The sequence below is a fragment of the Perca flavescens genome, chromosome 5, assembly GCF_004354835.1.
Source record: "Perca flavescens isolate YP-PL-M2 chromosome 5, PFLA_1.0, whole genome shotgun sequence".
In the NCBI taxonomy this organism is placed as follows: domain Eukaryota; kingdom Metazoa; phylum Chordata; class Actinopteri; order Perciformes; family Percidae; genus Perca; species Perca flavescens.
The window spans coordinates 15,007,394-15,024,800 of NC_041335.1; the positions used below are offsets into that span (position 1 = coordinate 15,007,394).

A 17,407-nucleotide genomic window follows, 5' to 3' on the forward strand; every position below is an offset into this window, starting at 1 on the left:
GTGATGTGGTGCAATAACCCCAGTGCTCTGCTTTGCTTTAACACAGCAACATTTGTCACTCAACTAAAAAAGGCAGGCAAGTGGCCCTATAGAAGACAAGTAGGACAAGAGTTACTAAGTGAATATCAGGATATGAGGATGCCCGAGACAGTTATGATCTGTAGGTAGCTGTGCGGTTGCGTTTCCTCCAAGTGACCCAGCTAGCGAAGTCATTATGCTTTCCACTCTCTCAACAGGAGGTGGGGCTTTATAGTGAAAACGTATTCGACCCCGCTGCACAAAGACCAGTGTGCAGTCGCAGTCTCCTCCACGCTGTGAGTGCGCAGCGCCTGCACAGATCGCTCCACTTTGGAACTTAAGACCCCATTGCATGAACCTGCATACCTTTACTGCTGTTTTCTCGGCCGCGAACGACCCTCAGTGTTCCGCTGTGGCTGTTTTCCAGCAGATAATCCGAGCCCGAAAACCGTCGGGACCAGTGAAGAGAGAAGCTGCGGAGTGGTCTGGAAACTTTTGCCATCATGAGCTCGCAGACGGTCAACCTTGATACCTACAGCCTGTCGTTGCTCACGGCCAAAGAAGACATCCTCAACCCCCGTTCCTCCACCAACTGGTAACGCATAGTGCTCTTGAACCAAAAATTGCATCTGCCTTCCGTACCAGAATCGTATTCTTCTGCATCTTAACATCTGAACAACAATATCACATGTCTTTACTTTATTATGCTGCGTCAGTATGCGAAATTACGAGCACGAGTAGAATTACTAACTTTAATAAAACTTTCAGGTTCTCCATCTTGTTTTACTGAGTGAGTTGTAGCCGTTTACGCATAACCAGGTTGGCTATTGCGTAAGAAGAGGCTTGATTTCAATTAATCCAATGAGGGATAAGGAGGTGGCCAGCACAGGGGCAGCACGCAACCTGGACTAATAGTCCAGTAAAGGCAAATGCATGCAGGCTGGTTTACTAGCTCAGGGTTGTTATTGACTCTCCCCATCCACTCGGAGCTGATGTGAGGTGTGGATTGCCGTCCATTACGCACGTTAGGCGGCTGTTGCAGCTCCAAGCGCAGCACCTGGCCGGCGGGCCCGCTGCCCTCACTTTGCGCACCGTGACTTTGTTATTCTCCCACAGGAGCTGCGAGGCTTCCTTCTTTGTGCTGAGGATCATGTTTCTGCTGATGTGCTGACCTCTGACAGGGGTTGTCTTTCAGGGAGAGGCTCTTTAATTTGACAGCATAGTATATGCATGCATGAGTAGGCTACCATCCACATGACTAACAAATAATAATGATTAAAATGTTGAGCAGTTACTAAGATGTGTACAATAGGTTATTTAAGAACACAATATTAAAGACCAACCAGTATAAGCAAACACAATGAAAAGTTTTACCAGAAGAACTCACCGTTTGAAATTTCAACATAAATGTAGACTACATGATTTTAGACACATGGAAAGTTGAAATAATTCATTCATTCTGCTCTGGCATATGTGAGACCACGTCATGCTGTAACCCAACCACCTGACACCTGGCTAATTTCTTGTGTCACAGAGTTTGGCTGGTCTGTAACTATGGTGACCTATCCATCTTTTCCAAACAATAGCATTATCCCTGTCTCATCCTCTTTCTCCATTTTTTTCTATTCTCTTATGCTATGTGTGGTATTGTCATCTGCAGCTACTGACATTTTGTCACTGGCTATACTCAGCTTGCACAGGAAGAATTAGATATACCATGGCCCAGCTCTTTCCACACTTTGATGAAGTTATAGTTTAGAGAAGTAGGCCCAAGCCCACACACGTGTGCTCATGTGGAAGTTAAGGACTGATTCTGTCCTTCTCTGTTTCATCTTCCTCTGCCGCACATCTCTCGCTGCCACAGCGTTTCCCTGCCCACTTTCTTCCTACCTTCTTCCTGGCTTATCATGACGCCTTGCAGACTTAAGGAAAAATAGGATTCAGAACACTATAGTTAACCTTGGCATGCTGAAATCTGACATCTTCATGAATGGGGTGGAAATAAGTTCCCCATCCAGGCAGAACATGCTCAGTTTCCATTCTTCCTTGCATGCGTTTGGAAAATCTCTAAAAGTTTCCATGTTTAGTATCACCATGGAGGTGTGTCCCATGGCAACACCTCCACAATGATACTTCGCTGATCTAGCAGTTTCTCATTGGAGAGCATTTCCCTAAAATTTTAGTGAACAACATATCCTGATTGTATCTCTGCCAGCCCACTGCCTGTCAAACAATCACACACACGCACACACACATGCACGCACGCACGCACGCACGCACGCAAGCACGCAGACAAACGTGCAGATGCATCTATTCACAACATGCACATGTTTGGTTGAGCTTACTAGAGAATAAAAAGAGAAAGAAAGAGAAAGAGAAATCCCTCAGCATTCACTGAGCCCATTTTAGAGGGCTAAATAACTCGTCTGTGACTGAATAAAGAGGTGGGAGGGGGATATGATGATGTCATGATTCCCACTGTCAGTCCACAGAAACAGACACCCACCTCGCGTGTGTGTGTCTGTGTGTTGAAGGGATTTTATGTGAGTTTGCATGTGAATATATTTGTCTCTGGATGTGCATATGCGTCCTGCAGAGACTATTAAAGTGTGTTGGGGGTGTCGAGAAGTTTACACAGAGAGGGGTAGGAAGCTTGTTTTGTTGAAAGATTCCGCCCCCACTGTGTGGCCTTGAGGTTCCTGTGTGTATTATCTAATGACCTTGTGTCCTGAATGGGAAACAGACCCTTTTGTGGTAGAGACTCTGAAGAAAAGAGGAGCAATTTCAATGCATCCTTCATTCAGACCTCTCTGCTCAACATACAGCCTTGGAGCTCTCTTCTCTGTCTCCCAGACCACTGAGGACTACAAAGTGTCTCACTTGTAGGCTGGAAACCTGCACTGTCTGCATATGTTTACTGTTAGTGTGTGCTTTGAGAGACAGAAAGAAGGGGAAACAGTGATAATGAGTGTTCCCAAGGATATCGTCTAATCCTCTGTATAGGAAATACTTCAAATTCTTAGCAGCAGAAATTATGATTTATGTCCAGTTAATACCAAAATAAGTGACTCAAATAGACACTTTAGGTAAGGTCAATGTAGCCATGCACAAACTGAAATGTTCTTCCTGTAAGCAACTATGCTGACATCTTTCATATGAGCCTTTGCTTTTCATTTTGTATGAAATGATGACACGTTGTATTAGCACAAACTCAAGATGTACTCAGATGTGTATATATATATATATATATATATATATATATATATATATATATATATATATATATATTTACAGTTCAATAGAATACCTCATTGTTTTGCACATTTTACACATTTTCAACTCAGCCAATATTAAGAGCAAAGCAGCCTGCACTACCAGAGGTGTCTTCCTGCCAAGTATCAAATTGAGTGCAGCACCAGCTTAGCCAAGCATGATAAAGAAGGGGGGAGAAGTCAGTTTAGAAAAATGTTTACAGCATTGTTTCAGCCTTGCAAAACATATCAGATGTGAATTCCTATTGAGCCTCTCTCTATTCATCAGACTTCTTCATAGACTTTTTTTTCTTGCTGTCCACACTTTGATGCTGTGTGCCGTGTTAAGTGTTTCACTATGTTCTCTTGCAGGGATTATTACAGTCCACAGGCAGTGACGCATAAAGTAAATATCTGATTCCATTGTAGTAACAGAGTGATTCAGTTCAGGCAGAGTATTCAGAGACCAATCAGTCTTGTCTTCATTCATTCTTGGTTGAAAGTCTAGTTCTAGAATTAGGTCAGATATTTTATTTCATTTGTATGAATGGAATATACTGTACTGTAGCCATACTAACAGAAAGAAAACTGCTTAGCATGGGACATTACAGATTATATTAATATAATATTTAGGTGGTACATATAATTGTTCCTAGATTGCTGAAAGAGACAGTTTACTTTACCAGGTTCCTCATTGATTGTGTAAGAACTTCCCGAGAAGTTAAGACAAACTTACAGTTGAATGATGTAAGGCCTTCACTTGTGATTTCTTTCTGGCACAATATATATTATATATTGATTTGTCACCAAATGGTAATGGTCATGGTATTCCAGGTATTTATTATTTGAAATAAAATGTAACCTCTGGCAACACTTGTTTTTTTTAAAAAGCCTCCACTTTATTTCAGTAACACTCTATAAATTGTATCCAAATTCTTTTGTAGCTGTTAGAAAATAATCCTCCAGTATAATGCAACATGGCATTTATCCCACTGAATTAATTAGTTATCTGGCTACGGATCATTTATTTTTGATTTCACCTTTATTGATATTTGAGTTTGACAGTCTGTGGCAAACTTAATCACTGTTAGCCATTTTCATTTAAGAAGCAGCACACTATCCTCTCTTCTCCAGGCCTCTGATCTCCTATGAAGGGTCTCTCCTTTTGAGAAATGGAGGAGCCTTTATTTCTGCATTGGCCCGGGGAGTTTGCGCTGCTGCTACTTGCCAGAATTTCCACAGGCTCATGCATGATTAACCAAGACCTAAAGAGTTCCTGGGTCTAAAGTTACACACTGCATGGAATACACCTGTGGTTGTGGGGAGAGGACGGGAGGGAGGAAGGCAGGGCTGCCATTGTGTGTGGATGGAAATGCGTAAGTGCTACTGCTTGTGTACAGTATTTCCTGACTCCAGAGCGAGATTATATGTGCAGCAAGTCCTCTATCTTGTTTGTAAAGATAAACAACCATTACCATCACACTGTTCATCAAGAAGTTACTCGCTGCCTGAACTGCCTTGCACTTGGTTCTGCTTTTTGTTCAGTTCCTTAATTATCCCCAAACACCCACCTGTCAAAAAGAGACTGGATGGCATATTAATGCTAGCTGTTGACATCTGAGCTGTTGTGTAATCCTCATCTATCTTGTTAAAGCTTTTTATGTTGAAACAAATCCTGCTGATCACCTGAGCGTGGAATCCTGCAGACGAAAAACAAGCGTTGTGGTTGGTTTCCTCTGTCTGTTCAGGATAGGGCTTCAAAGGCCACACACACCGTGTTGTTATCAGGCAGAATCATGACAGGACCTGTTTGATTGATCCTTAATATAAATAGCGGTATACTGTAAACGGGAAGTCAAAGGGCAGTTACAATGCACCAATGCCCGGTCCACTCTCTCACTATCTCTCTCTGTCGCCCTGTCTCTCTCTCTATCTCTGCTTCTTGTGTAATACTTTTCAGTAACTGTCTGTGAGACATAGATCTCAGTTGGTTTCCAAAGACACATGCATCCTACCTATGCAGTGCCTTATCACACTATTGTTGCTGCGAGAACCTTGCAACAAAAACACCAGTGTTGGTGTATTTCAAATAATGCATTGGTCCCAATATTGGTGCTGCCTTTCACACCACGGTGTGCACAGACTCTAGCAGGCCCGACGAGAACTGCTTTAATTCTTGGCTGGACACTGGGGCGCTTGAGCACTAACTTGGGCTGCCCAGAGTAGTGCTTGGACAATTCAAGGACTACTAGTGTGACATTAGGGCAGACATTAAGTATATAAGTGTCCCATTAGGCCACAGACATATCCTGGTTAACTAAATGTTTAAAAAAAAAAAAAAACTATACCACCAACATAGTTTTAAAAAATGCATGGTTTGCACCTGACAAGAGCACTGTGTAGGTTATGCCTTCTGCATATGAGTAACCTTAGCTTAGCTAGCTGCTTGTGTGAGCGTGTCTGTGGGTGGCATGTTGGAAGATGATAACAATGATAGCTGAAATGGCTGTTATATGTATCTCTGTTTAGATGGACTTGATTCTAACGGTAATTACTAAACAACTGCCTACTACTCCTTTAAACATTGTTTAGGTTCATATGGGGTCTAAGATGAAACTGCAGGGTAATAGTAGGTCTCAGGCATGATGAGGCATGACTGCATAAGGTTATACTGCGTGTGTGTGTGTGTGTGTGTGTGTTCATGTTTGGGTTCCTAAGCGTGCAAACTGTTGGGTGCCCGACCACAAATTGACACCGTGTTAAAGTGCGACTTGTAATTGCCCTATAGAAGATTCAAAAGGTTGGTACTAAATGTTTCATTACTTGGTGGCACTGCAAGGCTATTATTCTTCTCAGTGTCAGTTTTCTAAATAACCTCAAGATAAACACCAAAAAGCTACTACCTTCAAAAAGACATTGTTTCCAGCAGGTGTGGCATCTCTTTTCCTATTATGGTAAAAACGGTATATAAAGATCGCTGGGAACAATAACCCTCAAAGTATATGTCAGGCATCCTCACGCCTGACCTCTCTATCAAATCCTCCTTTTGTTCAGTCAAGTGCCTCAGTTGGAGCAGTTGAAGTTAATCCAGATGCCCTCTGCACATTGTTTCCACTGGAATTCTTTCATTTTTTTTATGCCTACAGCAGTGAACACAACAAATAGGTTATTGTTTCCCTTTGCAGTTCAAGATCAAGGCCTGAGACGCTCTGCTGGAAAACTTTGGCTGCGTGTTTGTGAAACTAGATGAATTGTTCATGCAAATGATATAAAAATGGAAGGTGGATTGCTTGTTTAATCTAACTAATTGGTCTTGAGTGTAGAAGAGAGAGCTGTGTAATTGCTAAAAATCAGAATCAGTCTAAATGAGCTTATCTCTTAAAAATCCTTGCCTTAATTCCAAAAATAAACCAAATATATTATATCTAGAAAATGCTCTACTTCTTAGAAAAGTTAGGATGTCTTCTAAAGTCCATCACTAAGTTCATTCTGGCATCATTTACTAGTGAATTAGCCAGAGCATGAAAGTTGTAAAAGGAGTAACCAAGTGCACGCTGAAATGTCTCGTCATGTTCTGTGTTGCTGAGGCTCGTCTTTTTTTGTGAGCACACCAAGGACAACACCATCAGTCTCTGACAACCACAAATCCTTTGACAGACAATAACATTTACTGTTATTTTACTCTTAATTACACAGTTATGAGATCATCAGACACATTCATACGCCCTGATACTTTCATACGCAATTATTTATAAGTGTGAGTTGACACATGCAAGAACATAAACACAGACACTGGGCCACTTCCCCTTCTCTCATTCCCATAGTTGTCCTGATGCTGTGAGGTATCATCACAGCGTTGTGGACAATTTCTCCCACTTCACCATGGTTACAAAGGAGGACAGCGGTTATAGTCATGACATTCTTAGGCTTAACTATTAGCATCTTGCAAAGTCACACTGCAGGGCCTTGACTGGGAATTCCACTTTCCTTTTTGCTCACTTGTTTGTTCACTTGCTGGTGGGTGGAATTGGGTTGAGTTTGGGTGAGGAAAGTTGGGGGGCTCTGTTGTCCTGACAACCCTGGTGGGAAAGCTGGGTTGTTTGTTAAGGGAGACAGAATGAGGCGGGGGAGATGGGTGGAGAGGGACTGAGAAGGGTGGGAAAGGGTTGCAAATGAATGAGGAAGGACACTTTGTTAGAAATATAGAGGAATAAGGGAATGAGAAAGGACAACGCGTGAGAGGAAAGAGAAATAATTGCAGTGAGCGAAGACAGTTTGAGCTTGGTGATCTTGACAAGAGGTTGTTGAAAAGCAGAATGATTGAAGTTGGGAGGACAGGTAGAGGGGTTAAGAGGTATGAAAGGAAGATCAAAGCATTAAGACAGGCAGCAGAGAAGACGGGCCAAATGAGGTCTAAGTGGGTATGTGATACTTGAGAGAGTTTACTTTGTTTAACTAAAGGAAATGGTTGGCGATAAGATGCCATGATGTTTTTAATGATCCCATAATAATCGTGATATAGAGGCATGAGGCTATTCGTGTGTGTGTGTGTGTGTGTGTGTGTGTGTGTGTGTGTGTGTGTGTAGCAGTGTGTTTAGCAGTGTGGGACAGCATGCACAGGAAATGCCAGAGTGATCCCAGTGGGATTTAGAGGATTTATCGCCACTCATTCCTCTCCTCTCCTCTCCTCTCCTCTCCTCTCTCTCTCCTCTCCTCTCCTCTCCTCTCCTCTCCTCTCCTCTCCTCTCCTCTCCTCTCCTCTCCTCTCTGAACAAACCATATACATCCCTGTAAGAGTCATAACAATTTACCCCATAGAGACCCCTGTATTACTTCCATCAAAACACTTGCCCCCAATAACCACATACTCTTCTGCCCCCTTGGAAACCTCCAGTACATTCTGGCTGTTTCCCATTGTTAAATGCGCCCCTCTTAGCCTACCCATTTATACCTATCTACATCCCCTGGTGCTTTTCATCGTTTTGCCCAGTGTGAACCCTGTCTTTGAATGGTTTTTCTCCAACCTGAAAATAGCCCTCCCTCTGGTACACCCTCTCCATGTGCCCCATAGCTCTTAAGCGCACACCCTCGTGTCAGTGAACTTTATGTTTCTCTTCTTATGTTTTCCATCTTCTGTTAAACCCTAAACATTGCTTCCACCACTGTATTAGCCCCAAGCTCTGCTGTCTGTTATGCAGTAATACAACATACACTAGTATTTGATAATTTTAACTTCAAATGCTGCATTCTATGATGCCAATGCTTAGTTTGATATATAAAAATGGGAAATGATGTTGAAACACACAACAGTGTTGATCTACTACAATACATTTATATTTAGTGCTGTGTTGAGTTAGAGCTGAGTTGTACCTTTCAGTGTAAACATACTTGCGTCCTCTCTGTTATCAGATCTGACATATTAACACACAACAGGAGAGGTCTATTGACTGTTGTGGGGAGGACTGTTTCCTCTTGCTGAATTGATATACGTCCTATAGCTTTAAGAAAGAAGTGAGTGTGTGAATTTCTGACAATTTCTTTAAAACCAGTGAGACTGAGTTGCTTCAGGCTTAGGCCTGTCTATGGCTTAAGAAATCGTTTGACATCTTATGGTACAGTACTAAATATTGCTCTTATATTCTGTGTCTTTCTGACAATATAACATTACAAAAAAACCTGAGCAATTAGCAAAATAAAACATAACAAGAAGACATACAATAGGACATAGGATAATCAACCCGTTCTCCCTCCCAACTCGTAAAATACTGACGCTAAGTCAGTGTCTCTTAGCATTGAATACCGATGCAAAAATCACCCTTAAGCGTCCGTGTGTAACGCACCGGGCATTGCAGCAGCTTGACCGTGGCGCTGTAAGATGATGTAATAGATGTAGTATTAAGAGCAACAATGGTAGCGAGTAGTATGAAAGACCGAAAATCCGCATAAGGAAGTTGGTTGGGGTGGTGGATGGGTCAAACAACACAGGACTTTCACCCAAGAGACCGGGCTTTGTGTCCCGGTCTTGTCCCGCGTGTCACTGAAACGTACATTTTGTAGCCCCACCCACAATCTTTTCCTAAACCTAACTGTCCCGTTCTTGTGCTGCATGTCAGTTAAACGTATGTTCCAACCGAGGGCTAGATACCAAAGGGCTAGACGCTAGTCCTGAGAAAAGTGACGCCAAGAGTCCCAACAAAGCGTTGCTTTTTGACGCGATGGGAGTGAGACTGTGTTGGGAAAATACTTACAGACATTAGGACATTAAGACAAGTACAGTAGAATGATTTATATGGATTTGCGAGCTTCGGTGTGGCTAGTGTTGTGACTGAATCACAAAGATTAAATTATTATTACTCAATTATTAATAATTATTACTTAGCATCTCTTATTATCCCCCATGCCTTGTCTCTCTCCCTCTTTTCTTTGTCATTAGCCAAACCTCGTTACAAACAAACCTCATCTTACAGTACATGACATGCCACAACACTTGCCTTTCATACGGTGCAGATTATATTACACAGCGAGAAATGTGGTAGCAAAGTAAAATGTGCAGCTCTGTTTACACAATGACAGGCTAGTGTTATCTGTGGATTAACTCATGGCTGTAACACAAGACCAACTGTTGTCCATGCAGTTCATCACAACATCTCGTTCAGCTGTGTCACACCCCCAGTCTACGTGTAACCATAGACTGTATCTGAAGTGTTTTGTCAGTATTTGTTGTAAGTTTGTTGTTTTGGGACATTTTGAATTGACACACAAGCAGCATACTTTTTTATCTCTCTTTCACTCTTTGTCCATCCCCCACTCTTTTTTTCATCTGCCTGAGCACAGAGAGAGGGCTGTTTTCTCTCACTGGTCCTTGGCACTGATTTAATTACTTATTTGTTTAGTTTGTCATATTCTAAACTTCTCTCGCTCCCGTATTTTGCTGAGAACAGACATTTTCCTCCCTCCCCTCCTCCTGTCAACATTCCATCCAGTCTCTCCCTCGGCCACTCGCTACCTCACCCCCCCACTGACTCATATTGTATGAACTCTGTGTTCTTTACCCAAGTTTTCTTACATTTAATTTAGCCACACTTTCTGCTCTTTCTTATAATTTTGTGCTCCATCGCCTCTGTCATTTCTGCCACTATTTACCGTTCCCTCCAGGACCAAATACCTTCAGTGGTCTGTAATAGTCTCCAGGGGAGTCTGCTGTGTCCTCCACCCAGTCAAATACTATACAGATCAGTCAGTGTTACACAGTGGGTGGATCAGAGCAATTACTCTTATGGGTCAAATAGGCAGCCAACTGATACTTTACAAATTCACTTGCAACGCTCTCTTTAAAAGGGGAGTTAAACATGATTTATCGTCAGTATGAGCATCACTCCATCAATGCAAACATAAAAAAGCAAATACATATTTTCATGGAGACAAAGTACATGTTACTTGAAGTTGTCCTGCTCAATACATGCATGTAGAAACGGATACTTTTAGAATTTTCTTTTTATTCATGTTTGCATGAATAGCCAAAACAAGATGAGAAAGGACACAACAACAACAAACAAACAAAGTTGAGACTTTGGACTAACAGGTCACATTTCTAACCCAGCATGTCTAAACATCCTGTTGTCCAACTGGCTAAGTTTTCTAAAGTATTTGAAACATGCAAAGCAGGCAGTGGTTTTTGCATTAGTTTGTTTGCTCCGGAGTCACTGGAAGTTTCTTGATTGGTAGATTTCCATTCATACAATTAGACTTTTTAGAAAAGTAAAAGATAAAAGCTTTGGCAGTTAATGACTATGAGTAATACTGTTATGTTATAGCTTCAAGCAGTACCATGGTCCTAAAAGTAGATCAATAGTACATTAGCTCAATAGCAGAGCTTGACAGTGGGACAGTGTTTTCATTTCAATTCTATCAATTGAAGTATTAATATGGATTCATGTTTGATCTGAATGAACAGTTTTGTGTTGATCTGAATTGTCAGAGCATAAGGTGAAGCTTTTCAACAAGGTTTCTGTTGGTTGCCATTATATTAAGATTACTGCAGGCGCTTGGATTAAACACAAGTTGAAGATCAACTTTTTTTGTTTGTGGTGCGCTGAAGCGTTGAGGTTTTTACAGATGCATTATTCCTTATGTTGCATCATTTTCACTCTTAAAATGGAAAATTTTAATGTTTATTCTCAGAGAATATAAGGCTTTCATCTACATTTACATTGCTATAATTTATTATTATATTACTAAACCTTACTAAATGTAAAGCATTGTGTGTGTGTGTGTGTGTGTGTGTGTGTGTGTGTGTGTGTGTGTGTGTGTGTGCGTGCGTGCGTGCGTGCGTGCGTGCGTGCGTGCGTGCGTGCAAATGCTATTGATTGGGACTTGTCATGGTTTGGTTATTGTTAGGGATCGACTGATACTGGTTTTTCAAGGCTGATATGGATTATTAGTAGTTAATGAAACCGATATTTGGAACTGATATGCATTTACAGTGAAAAGGAAACTCTCAACATAATACACAGTTAAATGTGGTCAGATAGTGTTGTGGCAGAGCCGTATATAGAGAGAGTTTGGCCAACTAGGGAATCAAATGTCCTGAGCTATCCCGTTAAGCGATTGGTTCCGAGGTGGTCACGTGTTTTGTGGACTCCCTGTTGGATATGAACATTCATCTGATTCCCATTGACATAGTGCAAGGAATAGTGGAAACATTTAATAAATTATTTAAAAAATAACTGAAAAAATGACCTACTGTTGCACGTTTGACTGGAATGAAAGACAGGGAAGTGGCAAAATATTTCACAAGTTCCCCCGTGAACCAAAAAGGCAAAAAGTATGGGAGCCGAAGGTGAAAAGAGCAAACTGGAGGGCAAGTGACTACTCATTATTGTGTGAGGTAAATGTCAATTTCTCTCTTCAACTTATGATAACAAATTACATAGGACACATATAGTAATACCATCGTTAATGTTTACCATGCTGTCAGAAAAGTTCTAACACTGCTTTAGAAATGAATGAAGTTTGAAGTTAGCCAAGTCTTATGCTAGCATTAGCTTTTTCACTAGCACTCCATGTACCTAAATGCTTAGAAATGCTTGTGATCTTGCCATAGTCATGACTTGAATTTAAACTAATCTGACTTCAATTGTCATCTGTAACTCAGATGTAATATATTGTGACCACAGATCACCAAATATTATTAATACATAACTTTGCCTCGGTTACTACTAAGTTATTATTGCTAGCGTGATAACGTTATGGTCCTGTCCTACCGCGATTTACTCCTGACCAAAACACACTTTTTCAGATAATCTGCCAGTGCCAGGGCCGATAATCGGTCTATCCCTAGTTATTGGATCAAAGTTTCTGTGCTATGCACTACCATCACATCATAACCTAAATGTAGAGCTTCTGCCAGAGGTTTACATAAAGCCTTTCCCTAAGCCAGCTTTACTTCTGACACAATAATACACTTGGAGCAGACCAGACACAGACTGAAAATTGATAGTATATGTGTTATAATGAAAATATCATTATTTCTTGCACAATTAGGGATTTTGTTGTACACTGCCCTCCTCATTGGGCGTTACTTGAATCCCATCTCAGTGGGAGAGGGAGGGGCATGTTAAGTATTGTCTTCAGTTGAAATGACAGCAAAGGGATATTACACCTTACTTCATAAACCCTACACTACTTTAGGATGTTTGGCTTGTTCATGTGACATGTGGCCATGTCCCCTTAGCTATTATCTTTGGTTTTTTTGCCTGCTCTTTGCCTTGTGACTTTATCAGCACATCAACATTGTTTTCCAATGAGCAATACATTCAAATAAAAACTCTATTTCTCTATTTAATTAATAACCCAGATGCATCAGTGGCAAGTTGAAGAATATTACTTTACTAATATAATTTTAAGTTGTCCTTTAGGAGACTTCGGTGCCGTGTTTCAACCCCCCTCCCGCTCAGCAGCTGGCATTAAGGGGCCCTGTTGCTTGGACTGTAGGGATTACTGTGGTTACACCCCACTCTCTGCAGGGCACCTGACTGAACCCTCTGCAGCAAACCATGAGTATGAGGGCCAAGACTATCCCTTTTTTGTGTGCTTTCCCCTTCTCTATTGTCTTTGCAACTTTCCTTTTACCTGCTTTTCAAGAGAAATGGTCACATCTCTTCTCTACTTTGCTCCCTCCTAACCCTGTCTCTGTTTTTCTGGCACTCTGTTCTCCGAGTGGGATAGTTAATAAGCACAGAGAGGTGTTCATATAAACACCATCCCTCAGCAGCCGCCTACATTATTTTGACGTCCACGTTTCATCACTTAATGAGGGGCCAAGGAGAAAAAATACTGATTGGGTCACAGCAGTTTTAATTACTTTATTGTGGGATATGATGATGGACAGTCTTCATACTTTTTGTAAGGGTTTCCTAACCAGAACAATATAAAACCTAATTAAACTTTTCTTTATTTAAACTGTGTATGCTCCCTGGCAACGTCTTCCACCACGTTAAAATGTGAACGTGCCTGTGGTTTACCATGCCACGTTTTTTAGTCATACTGTATGCATCACCTTAGAGCACACTGTACCACTCTGTACAAGCCAGACAGATGTAGTGGCATTCTCTCTTTTTCCTTTCTCTCCACTTCTTTGGCTTTGATGTTCTATCTCTCTCTCATTCCGTCACTTCTTCTCTCTTACTCACATTTCTCAACCTCTACCCATAACCTCCACATGTCTCTGCAGTCCAGACGGACGGAGGAATTTGCACACCACTGGGGTCGCCGTGTGGACACTATATGAGTACCATGAAGGACGGACAGGGGGGCGGACTTTTTAAGCAGTTGAGTCTGGCTGGACTTTTTTTGCCCATGTTTGGCGAGAGGAAATGAGAACTGTGCGCTGTGGGGACGTCTCTGAGTTCCCCGTTCCAGCACAGACAGAGAGGTAGACGGAGAGACTAAAAATAGCACTTGGAGCCCAGGTCAGCTTTGAGAAAAGAGTAAAAAGATGGGGGTCTGATGGGGGAGGGGAGAGAAAAAAAACATATGATGTAAAATGAACTGAACAGAAGGTAGCTTGTGGAAAAAGTAGATGAAAATACAAATCTGAAAGAAGTTAGAGCATGAAATAAGCTTTCAAAAGACTGCATTGTTAAAATCACAGGTCTTGACAAAAGCCTTACACGAGAGTTGGTGTGACCACTGGGGATGTGTGTGCAATTTGTGGAACAGCAGGGGAAAAAGGAACTAAAAAATGATCTGATGGAGAGCATAATCTGGGCAGTGAATCCTGGTGGGAGCTCCCAGCCTCTCATCCATTTTCTCATATCTTTCTCTTCATGCGCAGTTTATCATATCACAACAGCATGCATAACCACAAATCTCTTATATATCTCCCCCGCTGGCAAAGATGGAATAAATGACCCACGAGCCCACAAGATCTTCCTGTCAGAGAGACGAGGGAGAAAAAGATGAGGATGAGATATTGCTTGTGTTTCTGAAAGAGGTTTGTTGTGCTACAGGAATTAAAATAGGAGGGAAAGAAATATGTTGTATGAGACGTTCAGAATAATGATTTTAAAGTAGTAATGATGGGGAGATATCAACAGAATACATGAGAGAGAGAGAGAGAGAGAGAGAGAGGAAAGAGAGAGAGAAGGGATGGTGAGGTGAATAAGGAATATGACAAATGGTTATTGTTTCTGGGGCTCAAAATGTATTTTCATAGGTTCATTTTGCTCCGTCTCATCGTATTACAATGCAAAGTACAATGAAATGCATTCCTTGAGAACATCAAAACAAAATTGGATGATAGTGCAAGGGAAGAAAGTCTCTTTAGAAATGACAATACAGGTGTAGTGTGTATTTGTGTTCATATTACCACACTGAAACGGTTCATAGTTAAGCCTGGTGAAGCGTAATGCCAGGATAAGTGAAAACAAGGCCTTCTGCAACAAACTCACCATCTGCTTCTGTTATGTTCATCCTGAAATGGTAGAGTGTAGCATGTTTGGAGGTATAACAGAGGCTCTGGTAGTCCAAAACAAACTATCCCTATTGTTACTGGCTCAGGCTTACAGTATATTTTGTGTGTTTGTGTGTGTGTGTGTGTGTGTGTGTGTGTGTGTGTGTGTGTGTGTGTGTGTGTGTGTGTGTGTGTGTGCACGTCTGTGTTTATGTACTGTATGTATGCCTGTGTACTCTGAGATGAATGGCTGTTTATTTGTTGAATAGCTGCACTGAGTGGTTGACTTTGGTAATGATGCGCAATCATTCCTCACTGTAAATTACTTTAACAAAAAGTTTCAGATTATTATTCTTTTCTTTGCCTCACCCGCTCCCCTTTTCGTGCCCTTCTCCCCTTAATGATGGCCTCTTTTCCTACATTTCACATGTCTCTTCTCTTCTCTTCTCTTCTCTTCTCTTCTCTTCTCTTCTCTTCTCTTCTCTTCTCTTCTCTTCTCTTCTCTTCTCTTCTCCACCCTCCCTCCCTCTCTCAGAGCTGAGGTCATAGCTGGCTGAGTCTGGAGGTGGGCTGGAGTACCGACATAAGAGAGTCTGTTTTTCTCATCAGTCAGTGTAGCTGTCCAGAAACCTACATGGGTGAAGGAGTGGGGGTCTATCTGCTCTGTTAGTTAGGAAATATTTTTCTACTATGAATAGTGCTGCTGTTAAATTACAGTGACAAAGATGATCAAGAAGAGAGAGAGAAAAGGGCATCCGGATATGTGACATATCATGGGTCAGCTACGGAAGAGTGCCCATAAAACTGTGTTAGACACTTCAGCAGGGTATACACTTGTAATGCGAACCTGAACCTTAACCATCTGTGTAGTGAGCATAGAGGGAGAACTGTCCCCCTGGAGTCACGGCACCACACTGCTGGCATATCCAGATTATCCATCAGTGGTTTACCACAGGGTTTGACATTATCCTCTGTTACAGTAAACGTGTAAAAACATGTAATATCTAGAACTGGGAACTATTGCAGGCCTTCTCGTCAAAGATAATCCACTCATTTCATGTCAGCAACGAGGAGTCACTCAACCATGGAAATACTGTGTAAGCAGGTTTCATTTCAATTTCAGCCAGGCAGATACTCTTTTAATAAAACCATTGAATGGGGAGAACAGTCCTTAAAATGAGACTTTCAACAAAAAAAATAGAAAAAGGTTCTTGATCCCCTCAATAAACTTTATTTATTGCAATATGTGTTCTTCCTGAAGGCATAATAATAACGTTTATTACAGTAAAGGGATCACCCTATTTATACTTAAAAAAAAACTTCTTACTTTGGTTGCTTGTAAACCCCTTGACCTTGTTAGTATCATAGACAGAGATTAAGTAAAGTCTTAAGGAGAAAAATGGCTGGAAATAGGATTTTGCAAACTCCATCTATGTGAAAGCTCTGGCAGAACAAAGAGTCTCCCACAGCACACAGTGTATCCTTATGTGCAAGCCTGCTCCCTGTGGGCGGAGAATTTGCCTATGCAATTAAGACTCCTTCAGAGGCACAGTGACCTGTGAACTTGACTGCTCGTGAATGGTGACCTTTAGGAATGTCTCGAGGACCAGGCATCAGTAAATGTGGATTGGTTTTGTAAGCTCTGAATGCTGTTAAGTCTAATGAGGGAGTGGAGTGTGTTCTTCGTATAGTCATCGTTGCTAGACTAATCCCTAAAGACAAGTATGTGAATGATCCGGGTGACACATATAATGCTCACTTTAATGCTGGAGAGCCCTGGAGAATGTTTCCACAAATTTCTTTATGTTCTGACAAAATGTTATTGAACAATACTTTGTTTGGCTTGATGACATGATGTATATACAGCAAACACCTGTCAGCATTATCAGCACATCAACACAATGAGAGAACAGTTTCAGCCTGCCTCCTCACACATGCAGGGCCAGCATGCAGCTTGCTCAATAAAGGAGGCACAATATGGTTATTGTGTCCTCACACCCATAACGATTGACTTTTGTTGCTCTTTGGTCTTTGGAAAGACAGAGACTTGTTGTATCAGGAAAAAAAATAGCAGAGTGACTCAGAGATGCTAACAGAGTTAGCCGGCCTGTTGCTAGTCTTTATGCCAAACTGCTGCTTTTTTTTTTTACTGTGGCCTTTGTATAGTATGCAAAAACGTTACGCT

General features: G+C 41.5%; 1 protein-coding gene across 1 annotated transcript in view; it reads left to right on the forward strand.

Moving 5' to 3' along the window:
- The first annotated feature begins 257 nt into the window (after positions 1 to 257).
- The window catches only part of si:dkey-40c11.2 (drebrin-like protein), a 34,745-nt gene continuing 17,595 nt past the window's right edge, over positions 258 to 17,407 (forward strand). The window contains exon 1 of the mRNA XM_028578177.1: positions 258 to 613. Coding sequence (XP_028433978.1) covers positions 522 to 613 — 92 coding nt within the window. The 5' untranslated portion in view covers positions 258 to 521. The remainder of the gene's footprint in view (positions 614 to 17,407) is intronic.